This window comes from Sphaeramia orbicularis, chromosome 1, assembly GCF_902148855.1.
Source record: "Sphaeramia orbicularis chromosome 1, fSphaOr1.1, whole genome shotgun sequence".
NCBI classification, from domain to species: Eukaryota; Metazoa; Chordata; class Actinopteri; order Kurtiformes; family Apogonidae; genus Sphaeramia; species Sphaeramia orbicularis.
In genome coordinates, this window is record NC_043957.1 from 5,107,522 (window position 1) to 5,120,185 (window position 12,664).

At 37.2% G+C, this 12,664-nt stretch overlaps 1 protein-coding gene across 2 annotated transcripts in view; it reads left to right on the top strand.

Annotated features, from left to right (window-relative positions):
- Positions 1-1,070: 1,070 nt before the first annotated feature.
- The window catches only part of gtpbp1l (GTP binding protein 1, like), a 33,984-nt gene continuing 22,390 nt past the window's right edge, over positions 1,071-12,664 (top strand). For both annotated transcript variants that reach the window (XM_030145964.1, XM_030145972.1), the window contains exons 1-5: positions 1,071-1,135; positions 1,377-1,570; positions 1,990-2,101; positions 4,961-5,141; positions 10,902-11,085. In XM_030145964.1, the coding sequence (XP_030001824.1) occupies positions 1,379-1,570; positions 1,990-2,101; positions 4,961-5,141; positions 10,902-11,085 (669 nt within the window). In that variant the 5' untranslated portion in view covers positions 1,071-1,135; positions 1,377-1,378. The remainder of the gene's footprint in view (positions 1,136-1,376; positions 1,571-1,989; positions 2,102-4,960; positions 5,142-10,901; positions 11,086-12,664) is intronic.

A 12,664-nucleotide genomic window follows, 5' to 3' on the forward strand; every position in this document is an offset into this window, starting at 1 on the left:
AAAATAGAATGAACAGATTTTGTGTAATTATAACAATACACAATATCATATACATACCCACATTGCTGTAAAATAATTGGCTCTGTTACATACACACACATGCACACATATGTACAATTACACTGGTCAGCAACAAATTTATTGTTGAAGTTTTTTGAGCTGATTAAGGATAATTTTGGTGTGCTGAATCCAAAAATCACATTCATTTTGCTCAATCAGGTCAACTTTCTGAACTATGCTACATATTGGCTTTTGAACATTTTTGCTTACATTTATGGGCATTTCACATCATATGATACAAAATTCTTTCATATTTCTTGCAATAAACGAGTTCTGAAGATTTTACTTCTGCCAATTTATGATTAATGTTTTTTTTTAACATTACAGGTGAATGAAATGGCTTCGACAAGAAGATCTTGCAAAAATAAGCCTGATGTATTCTGCTACATCTGCGGTGAATACACCATTGTACCTAACAGGAATCCTGTTAGAAAATGATTTTTTTTTTCTCTTAAAACCTATTTTGGGTGTGAACTATATAAAAAAAAATCAACTGATAAAGTCACAAAAATGTAATCAATTTTGTGAGAAGATCAAATTTTTCAAAATCAAATTATCAAAAAAACCTGACCTGATTGAGAAAAACAGATGTCATTTTTGGATTTAGCGGTGCAAAATGGTCCTAATTCAGTTGAAAAAACCTAGACAACTTGCAAAGAACATTTTTTTGTAACCCAGTGTTATTAATACTATTTTTTCTCACTATTTTCTCTTATACTCATGTTATTTTTGATCAATTGATCAATCAATCAAACGGTTCAGTGGTCAATTTTGAGACATTTCTCGTCAAAAATAGTTTATTTATAAATTATTGTTACATCTTGACAAGACTGACCCATATTTCCAAACCATTTCAGTGTTATTATGTCACAGTGAGTAAGTGAAGTCATGCTTTCTGTGAAAATAGGTCACAGTTTCACCTGAGCTGCACGCTGACAAGTGTTGTGTATCCTGGTGGGCGTGGCTTTGAGTACTGTAGCCAATCTCGTGCTCTCATTTTGTGGTGGGCGTGTCCATCGGCAAACAGACCCCCATAGACGACTAAGTTAGCTTCTCAGCTAGCTAACGACTTCTGGTATGCCTTGTTTTCATAGGATATTAATTAAACTTTTTTAACTTTGGTGATAATTTATGTGTCCAGACGTTTATAAATGTAAACACGCTGCGCCTGTGGAGTTTTGCTGAAGCTTTCTGTCATTAAAGCAGTACTATGTCCTTTAGCTGTGTGTTTAGCTTAGCAAGTGGAGAAGGCAAAAGAAGATAAGTTGGTTTGTTTATTTTTCTGTCACATTTACATGTTTTTTTTTCCTCTCCAGAAATGGCGTCGTTAACGGTGACAGAACCAGGGATATGTAATACAGGTGCAATACAGACAGCCGAGTCTTTGGTGCCTGCTTGCATGTTCGCGCCGGACCGGGGATGTGCCGACGAGCAGTCCGGCGAAGAGGGCTTTGAAGACGGCGAGGACACAAACTGCGAGTCCGCGGATCATTTAGACTTAAGCAGCAAGGTAGGCCTCACTGGAGCACACAGTAACTTTAAAATGTAATTCCCTGCAGTCAAGTTGTTTTTTGCTCTGATTAGGTTAAGGAAATGCCGCTGGATGTTAAGAATATTGCATAAGTCATTTTGCATGTAGAGTTTGAAGAAACAATTTGCTTGCTGTACAAAAAACTCAGAAAGTGACACGTATGATGCACTACGTGTGTAACTGCATCCAGCTGGCACTTTACCCAGACATGGACTATATTTACGTGCAAATGACTTATCTGCAAAAGAAGCAACCTGTCTGGAGAAAGTTAACCTATGTCTTGTCAAACTTTCATTAGGTTTATCTGTTGCATGCACACCTCATATAAGCTGTTTACTCTGTGTATTAATTAATTTAAAGCCCATCCATTGCATCTCTGTTTTTGTTGTGGTTTTCAGCTGGTTCTGGTGAGTCCAACAGGGCAACAATATGATTCATTACTACGGCATCTGAGGGAACGGATAGAAGAGGGCTGCGGAGAGACAATCTATGTAGTTGGAATGGGGTCAGGTATGGATGAATACGTTTGTTCTTTACTTCAGTAATACCTGTTTTGTTTACATATGGTCTTGTAAATAGGGCTAAAGGTAATGCAGTGTTTGCCTTATGGTGCTACCTGACATTGTAATGCTCAATATGTGAGAGAAATAGAGAAACAGTACAAATAAGCCCCAGGTGTGTGGCTTTAGGGCTTCTTGGTAGATGATTTATGTGTTTGCTTTAAGTGTATAGCACTTCTGCTCTTGTGACTGGTCAATTTTGGCATTTAGCTGGTTTTACTGGCAGGTCCAGATATTCACAGTGGGATAATTTGCATTATTTGGGCTTTTGTATGCCATCACATTGGATTTGAGCTGAAACAGTCAGATGTACATAAAGTATGGACAAGTTTAATTTATCATTTTTTGCCAAAATAGTTATGTCATCAGGCAACAGGCTGATCCATGTTCCACCTGGTTCCTTCTGTCATTATGTTATTTTAAAGAAGTATGTCAGTTTTTAGTTTTGCTCAGTTGTGTTATTCGCAGTTGAAATATGTTGTTTATATTTGGGTGCTTCTATGAAACTGGTCCTAAAATCTGCATGTAACACTGTAAAAAGGACACGAAAATTACGTGCTACTATTTTTTTCAATATCTTTTTATTCTCTCACAGGTACATTTTGGGAATCTAAGTAATTATGCAAGGCAGAGTGTTTCACAAAAATGACCGCTATTGCACAGACACTCACGATTTATTTGTGTTTAACTGGGCAGATTCAGTATATAACACGAGTGGACACGATGGGTTCCACACCAAACCTGGAATGAGACTGAGAATGATGAAAAACCAACATGTGTAGATTAGAAAAACCACTAGGATCCACACATTTAACACAGTCTCTATATTTATAGTCTATATAAGACCATTTACACATGTTTTCAGATCTAATGCACTGACACCTTGGTAGCTTTTCCTGTCCATATTTGGGTCCTATTTTTGGCCCCACTATTTAATTAAAAATTAAGTAATTATGAGATGGCTCAGAGTAAGAGTATGTATTTTTTTGCATTTATCTGAGGTCATCATTAGGTCCATCCTGGGGGGAAATATGTCTACATTTACCTTTTATTTATCAAGTGCCAGATACCAAAATAAGCCCAGTTTCATTGAAAGACCCAATTGTCAAGGTGGATAAATTGTGTGGCCTAAGAATGGTATTTACATGTTTATTAATATGTGGCACCCACAGCTACGTTACTTAATGAATAATGAATGTGATTGATGACTGCACTGTATGTGATTCATATCAATGTCACCTTTTTAAATGCCACTTTAAATTACACCCTGGTAGATTCCTGCCTAAATAAGCCTCAATATTTGTGTTTATGTGGTCAAGACAGTATTTATATAGTACGGATGGATGTTGTCATTTATCTTAAAGGAGTGATATTTTGCTTTTTTAAATGGAATTCTTCATTTTCTAACATTCCTCTGTGGTCTCCATAAACTGTAAATGCTCTGCTTGGGTCTGAATTCTTCATTAATTCAACTCCACAGGTCCATCTTCAACCCTATTTCTGAGTAATGACACCAGAAAGGTGGTTTGGAGCGCTGGCCCTTTAAATGCACATGAGCCACTTCAGGCCCCGCCCCCTCCAGGTTGTTGGCTGTGCTGCTCTGTCCCATTCAGCCACTTCTGTTTATTAATACAACCAACAACTGAACATTTTAGGTAATGGGCTTCAAGTTTGGACATATTTTCAGTATGGACTACAACTGCTGCTGCTGACAAACAATTATTTCTTACTGGAGAAATGTTCGTCTGAAGTCTTGACCTTATATGTGTAAATGTCTTGATGTAACTAGTTATAAAACGTTACAAATTAAGAAGGAATTGAAACAGGTTGTAGAAATCCACTGGATTTTTGCCCAAATGAATATAAAGATTAACTTTGCAGCACCTGGAGGGTTCAAATTCAAACTTCATGAACTATTTGGGTCCAAATACACAAATAAATGAACCACAGACTAAAAAAAGTGGGTTTAGATAAATATGACCCCTTTAAAATCAACCCTTTTATAGCCTTCAGTACCTGTTTTAGTACTGATGCCACTTGTGTAAGATGTGAACACATATGGATTATATATGCTTATAGAGTTGTCGCGCTGTTAATTAACTGTATCTGTCTAGGAAATACCAGCTCACCAACCACCACATCTGTCAGCTGTGGTCCAGCATGTCCCCTCAGACACCGAACCCCATTTGTCTGCTATTTCAATTTATTTTGAACCCCCCCCTCCGGCTCACACACAAACAGGCCTTTTGTTGGCAACCAGAGTTATTTTTGCTTGTTACAGCAACATGTCTGACCCATGTGATGTGTTGGGGGTCAGAGTTCATGTGTGAAAGGGTGTCATTTTCCCCTGCTCAGCACAGGGACTGTCACTTGTTCATGTCAGTAATTCTGTCTGTCTGAATGGCTGACCTACTGTTGTGACCGCCCCCCCGTCTCAGACTGGTAATAGTAGATGGACAGTTGTACAGTCTGTCTATTGAGACCACAGTCAAATGACACTTTCTGTAGGTTTGAAATGAATAGTCCTGTAACAAATGTAATAATCTCATAGACTTTCCTTGGATGATGTATTATTATCAAAGCCGAATCCGTAAAGCTTTTTGACTTGATGATTGAAGGCTTGGTGAGATGTTTTTTTTTTTTTTTTTTTTTGCAGTGTGCTTGATTTGTACCTAAAGATAACTGGCTATAATTTAGGAAAGCCTTGTGGCTGCAGAAAATTCAGTATTCTCATCTCCATCATCTCTCTTAACTTTCGCTCCTACATTAAAATGCTTCTGTTACTCATCTTACTCCTGCCCCTGTTTAGATGGAGGTGATTATGGTCTGGATGAGAAGGACATGGAGGCATCAGTGGCGACGGTGCGGTCGCTTTGTGAACAGATCGAGGCTGACCTCATCCTGCTTCGGGAGAGGACGGATACTGGCGGGAAAATACGGGACTACCTCATCCGCCGGCGAGTGGGCGAGCAGGATTTTTTGGAAGTCAGGTGAATATTAAAGAAAACTGAACAGGAAATTAAATAGTCTACTGCTTTAGTTAGTTGGTGAGCTCAGATGTGTTGAAGTCACTTATGTTCTTACATCAGCAGCATCAGGAACAACTTTCTAATTGTTGAACCTAGCCGTGACCAACTGAATTAACCCCAGATCACTCTGGAACGGGGTTAAACTGGACTCATCAGAACACATGACCCTGTTCCACTGAAACACAGTCCAATCCATATGCACTTTACAAACTGACAGACAGACTTTATTGATCCCAGTCTGGGAAACTGCAGTGCATCAACAGCATTTGACAGTAAAAAAAAAATAGAACTGAAGAGCAAACACACTATTCTTAAGAAATTAGAAGTAAGTACAAACAGAACTGGGTAAGAAATCTGGATAATTTAACAATAAGGTGCAATAATAAACTGTAATGTGCAAGTGAAATGTAACTTTACAGTAGGATGGAGGGGCATAAATGACAGTAAAGTGTATAATGGAAATCTGGTTTATGACCAGGTTTAAACATCAGCAGAGTTGAGTTTATTGTAAAGAGAAAATGGTTGATGGTTGTTTAGAAATGAGAAGCTGCTCACTACATCAGATAAAGAAGGTGTTGCTGCTAAAACATATTAATTACTGCAGTGTAGGGCTGGGTAAAAAAATCGATTTAATTGACCTTGGATCGATCTTGTTTTAATTTTGCATAATCGATTAATAGTGGATAAGATAGATTTTTCAGAGCAGGACCAGGAGTACGCGGAACTGCGGGCGGCTCTGTCTTGAGAACCCCTGGGGAAGACTTGGTCTTGCTCACGAAAAAGATGCGGAAAAGACGCAGTGGGGAAACCCCCTCCACTGGAGGTCCTCCGGCCTCAAACTCGAACCCACAGTGTGGAGGAACTATCCGCCCGGCGAGTCGTGGAAGCTGGTCACTCTTTGAATATTGACTTGGATCCATACTACCACCTATAGCTGAGTTAGAGGAAGAGTAAAGCAACAATGTCCGACCGCTATGCTACCCCCCTGACCAACATTCACGGAGCGCGTGCACCCCTCAGCCCCTCTCCGCTCCAGCCAACAATCACGGAATGCACCCTCCCCCAGTGAGTAGTAGCCTCCAGCTATAAAACAGAATAAAGGTGACGAAGTCCGTTCTTAACCACTGTAAAAACATGGACATGTTTCTGTCCCGTTCATTCTTTAAGAGCACATTCAGTAATTTACTGCTGAAATGTCATATTTATTTCCTTTCTAATATCAATACTGATACCAGTATTGATGTGTTGCATGACTGCGGTACTTAAATAATCAGGTTACAGCTCAAAATTGTACTTTGGTATCACTAAGTTACTCTGAATCAATCAATTAATACTGAATCGAATTGATATTGAATCAAATCGAATCGTGATTAATCGATTCAGAACCTTATGAATCGAAATCGAATCGATTATGGAAATTGGCCATGATACCCAGCCCTGCTGCAGTGGAAGGACCTGAAGTATCGGATAACTTGAAGGGGTCATATTTATCTAAAGCCACTTTTTTTGACACTTAGTTTTTTTTATTAGTTATTTTAACATTTTGTTAAACAAAACAAAACACAATACATAACAAACAACAATTGGCAGTAGACAATAACCACAATCCAAAAGTAAAGACAATAACGGCTACAGCCATGAAACGGCAATCAAGCCACACGATCAAATTTGAGCAGCAGCCCACACAACACTCCCAGGACTACGAGACAAACCGCACATTAAGGGTCTTTAATGAAACTAATCCATTTGTTCCACCTTCTCATGTACATTTCAGCTTGTAGCCTCAGCATAAATGTTAATCTCTCCATTATGTGAATTTCATCTACTGTTTTCATCCAGTCCTCCAGCACCGGTGGCTCAAGTTGAAGCCATTTTTGAGTGATTGTTTTTTTTCGCTGTAGCACCAAAACGTTTTAGGAAGTATTTGTCATTTATTGTCAAATTGTCAGAAAGATCTCCTAACAAGAGTGGAAGAGTGGGTTGTTGTAATTTAAAACCCTAAATCTGTTCTATTTTTATTCCAACATCTTTCCAAAAAGTTGTAATTTTCATACAGGACCAAAAAATGTGGGTGTGGTTTGCCTCTGTGTCCCCGCAACCCCTCCAGCAAGTAGAAGCATTCAAGTTTCGACTAAACTGTTGCTAAACCCACTTTTCTTAGTCTGTGGTTCATTTCTTTGTGTATTTGGACCCTAATAGTTCATACAGTTTGAATTTGAACTGTCCAGCTGCTGCAAAACTATCTTTAGATTCATTTGGACAAAAATTGAGTGGATTTCTACAACCTGTTTTAATTCCTTCTTAATTTGTTACGTCTATAACTAGTTATAATATTTGCTCATATCAGGTCCAGACTTCAGACGAACATTTCTCCAGTATTTCTCCGTAATTGTTTGTCAGCAGCAGCAGTTGTAGTCCATACTGAAAATATGTCCAAACTTGGAGCCGATTACCTCAAATGTTCAGCTGTCGGTTGAACAGGACAGAGCAGCAAAGCCAACAACCTGGAGGGGGCGGGGCCTGAAGTGGCTCATGTGCATTTAAAGGGCCAGCGCTCAAAACCACTTTTCTGGTGTCATTACTCAGAAATAGGATTGAAGATGGACCTGTGGAGTTGAATGAATGAAGAATTCAGACCTAAGTACAACTTTTACAGTTTATGGAGACCACAGGGGAATGTGGGAAAATGAAGAATTCCATTTAAAAAAGCTTAATATCACTCCTTTAAGTCCAAGTGCAGACTTGTTTTGGCCAAACTGTGAATACTAGAGCTGAGCAATATGACCACAAACACTTTCATATCAGCTGATAATGATAATTGTTAGGATTAATATTGAATCATTGTGCTGTTCTAGTTTAAAAGATTATTTTTGGTTTTTAGTGGAAGTGGAAGAAGCCAAACAATTATTTGTGATTTGAAAGTGGTTGTAAAAAAGTTATAACAAGATGAAAATGCACCTGAAGTTGCTGATTTTGTGAAATGAATGTAGTCTCATTTAGCAACATGAAAGCTATCCACAACAAAGAAAATTCCACAAATCTGGGGGTAAAACTTTAAATACAATTATGTTAAACATGTTTATTCCACATTAAATATAAATTCTGTGAAGCCAGTAAAAGAAGAAAACACTGAATCAACCTGTCTAGGCGTTTTACCCGAGATAAAATGAACAAAATGAACCCTAAAGAGAAAAAAGAAAATAATATATTCTGTGATTATCGTATCCTTTCGTTGTAATAGATGCTTCAACATTGATATATTTTATTGATTGTTCCATATAGAGTATCTTTAACACAACTTTTCTCTGAGTGACTTATTCTGGCAGTTTGATTAAGGATGTTTTCATGAACATCTAATTCACTGAATTCCCAAATAATAGACGAAAATATCCCTAATACCACGTCCACATTAAACTGGATGTTGTAAACACTGTTAGTGAAAGTTCCAGATTATTATTCATAACATGTTCTCTAAAATGTTTGCTGCTGCTGCTGCTGCTGCTGGTGCCATGAACAGGTTTTGTAATCTGTAAGAAACATCATAAACCGAACTAATTTCATCCCAGACTTTTATTTATAATGTTTATTAATGTGCATAGGTTGTAAAAGAAAGGTTCAAAGCCCCACTAATGTATATTAAACAGGGTTTGTATGGATGCTTGAAGTCTTTGAAAATGCTTTCAGTGTTGTGTTTTCAAGGTTTGAAAAGTGCTTGAATTTTAGTTAAAGTGCTTGTAATTATAACTCTACGATTTTTTTATTTTTAATATTAACTCTGCCAGGTTAGAGGCCAAGCCAAAGCTACTTACACAGAGGTGATACAGTTTGAAAAATAAAACTTTATGTCAAAAACAGAAAATTACTGGGTGTTCTCAGGTCGACTCCGGATGAATTTTTTCTCCGGGTACAGGTGCTTGAAATCCTTGAAAATGCTTGAATTTCAATGTTGTGTTTTCAAGGTCTGAAAAGTGCTTAAATTTAGTTTGTGTTTGAAAGTGCTTATAATTCTAACTCTGTGATGTGATTTATTTATTCGTTTTTAATATTAAAAGTCAAGCTACTTACAGAGAGGTGATACGTTTTGAAAAATAAAAGTTAATGTCAAAAAAGAATATTAGGGTGTTCTCAGATAAACTCCAGGTACATTTTTATTTTAATCTTTGTTTTGGTGTGAGTGTGTCTGAAGAACACCAAGTGGCCTCCCTGTTTTGTGTTTTCCTTTAATTTCTAAACTTGTTGCCATTATGAAACAATTTTAGGTGTTTATAGCATAATACAGTGTACATCAATGTGATGAATGTGGAAAAAAATAATCATGAGTGTATGCATTCCTGTAGATACTGTATGTGTTTGACCGTAGTGATAAGGTACTGTGTTGGAAGAATTTGAAAATGACCCTTAAAAGTGCTTAAAAAATGCTTGAATTTAAAAACACATATATTTTATTTATAGATTTTCAACAGCATAACATGGATACATCATAAAGTGTGTACATTTTTGCTGTCCTTATTAACATAAGTCCCCACCCCCAACTTAGGTATAAACATAAAAATATATGTACCAAAAGACATCAGGAATATGAACAGGAGGCATATAGCATTCACACAAATTCTAGATGTGAAAACGTAGCAAAAACAAAAATAAATAAATAAACAAAATAACATTAAATAAATAACAATTATAAAATTTAAAAAAAGAAGAAATAACAATAAAAGAAATACAATATGTACAATATCTACAGTTATCCAGGTGATGAGTGGTGATTTGGTATTAAAGTCATGATAAAGTGCTCATTCTTTACCGCTCAACTTAAACATTGGATGAAGGAAAACCAAGCCTGTGACCATCAGCAGATCAACCTCACTGTGTTGTTCTGTGTGTTTTTGGGATATTTTGCATTTCTGTCTACTGTCTTTTTATGGTGTCTTTTTCAATATTTTGCCTTTTTGTCAACTGTCTTTCTTGCTACCTGCCTAGGGACTACAGATGGAAATTAGCACTGCTGCTACAATCTGGTATATTTACAGCTGCAGTTGTTGTAGATGTTCATTAATATGCACTGTCCCTATTAAATAAATAAAATAAATAAATAAATTCTATAAGTTCCTGTGTATTTTGGAAAAGGCTGCCATGCTTTATAGAACTTTTGCAGTTGATCCTGCTCACGTACATCTCATCTTCTCTATATGTAAAAACCTCCTGATGTCTGCAATCCACTAATTATAAAATACTTGAATTTGACCTTGAAAAATGTGTACGAACCCTGTGTTTTAAACTTTGTCTCAGTGCGAGTGCGTCTGAAGAACGCCAAGTGGCTTCCCTTTTTTTTTTTTTTGATAAAACTGTGTTCTCCTTTAATTTCTAAAATTTTTGCTATTATGAAACGTAATTTTAAATGTTTATAGCATAATACAATCTACATCATTGTGATAAAAGTGAAAAACATATTCATGAGTATATGTATTCCTGTAGATACTGTATGTATTTGACCCCAGCAATAAGGGGCTGTGCTGGAAAAATTAGAAAATGACCCTTATATGTGCTTGAATTTGAGAGGAAGTAACAGGAATACAAGATGATGAATGAGTAATAATCAATACAAGACAATAATATGGTAAAGGTGTGAAATTTCAGAATGTGAATCTACTCTATTTAACATATAACATATGCGTTTATCATTCATTCTGTCTCCTGTTTTTCTTCCTTTTTTTCCTCTCCCAGAGTTGCAGTTGTAGGGAACGTAGACGCCGGTAAGAGTACACTACTAGGGGTGTTGACCCATGGAGAGCTGGACAACGGCAGAGGATTCGCTCGCCAGAAGCTCTTCAGACACAAACATGAGATGGAGAGCGGCAGGACCAGCAGCGTGGGCAACGACATCCTGGGCTTTGATCAGGAGGGACAGGTCAGTGGAAATGACAGGACGGAACATAAAGAAGCACTAACAGCTGTGGAATAGGATGAACTGTCAAACCTACTGACACTTACATAACATGGTGTGAAAATGAAGCAAGACAAATGTTTAGTTACTGGTGGTGGTTGGTTAAATTCCAGTCCCTGTGTTTCAGTTTACAGCAGGGGAGACGGAAAATATACAGGCGTGAAACATGAAATATAAAGAGAGAAATCTGATATTTATAAGACAGACCGACAGATTGATTGTAGGGGTGTAACGGTGCACTCGTTTGTACTGAACCGTTTTGTTTCGGGGCCTTCGATACAATACGGAGGTGTACCGAACAAATACGTGTAGCCTAGGGATGTAATTGACTATCAATTAATTGTTGATAAGAATTTGCTCGAGTAAATTAATTGCTGGTTAATTGCCTTTTTCCACGGTGGGATTTGTGGTGTGGACAGTAGGGGGCACCACTGCCCAAAAACACTCAGTAAATTACAGTGTTTGCCATAAACGGAAATTGAACATTCAAAAATACAAAAACACATAACGTGGGGTGCCGGTTAATGCACAAATGACTGAACAATATTTTGTAGAAATGTCCTTTGTCCCACAAGTAGTTATGGAGCACCCCCCCCACTGGTGTCCTTCACTGTACCGAAAACATATTGAAAATGTATCAAACCAAACAAACCTGTACCCAAAACGAACCGAAATTTTTCTGTACCGTTACACCCCTACTAGATAGATATTTACAATGTAGATATACATGCACATTGTGTGATATGGGGGGGGGTGTTTACTGAGAACTGTTATAAAGTCTGGGTGGAAAATGTGGAAAATCTATGTAAGATAATATCAGCAGCAGGGTCATTAACCCTTTCGTGCATAGTGGTCACTACAGTGGACGGCTATTCTACAGCTGTTCACAGGTTTTGTTGTTTTAGCCAACACAGTGGACGCTCATGCATCATCCCATACTCTGCAATTCATACCATTACTGTAACTTTTCTGTTCTTGATAAACCTGATCTGGAGTAACAAGTTTTAGTGTAAATCAGTTGCTAATTGTTATTATTATTATTATTATTTTGTTTTTTCTTTTTTGTACATTATCTCCATGAAGTGAGTAACAACTAGTATTAGAGTATGATAACATATGAGAAAACATCAGATTAGCTGCATTACAAATGTTTTTATTTTATAGTTGTATATCACTTCCTGATAATGGGTTTTAATGTTTCTGTGCTTCAACAATTAAACACATGGTATCCAGCTGAGTGGACATTTTCTCCATGAAAAATAGGTTCATTAAAAAAGAAAAAAAAAATTGCATTGTTTTTTCATGCCTAAAGAGGAATAATAACAATCTGGACTGAGGTTCTTGTAATTCATGCATGAAAGGGTTAAATTAGATCCAGAGTACTGTTGGAATCATCAGAAAACATAGTGGTTTGCGAAAGTATTCATACCCCTTGAACTTTTCCACATTTTGTCACGTTACGCCCACAAACATAAAAGGATTTTCTTGGCTTTTTATGTGAAAGAGTAACTCAAAATAGTGAAAAATTGTGTAGTAGAAGGAA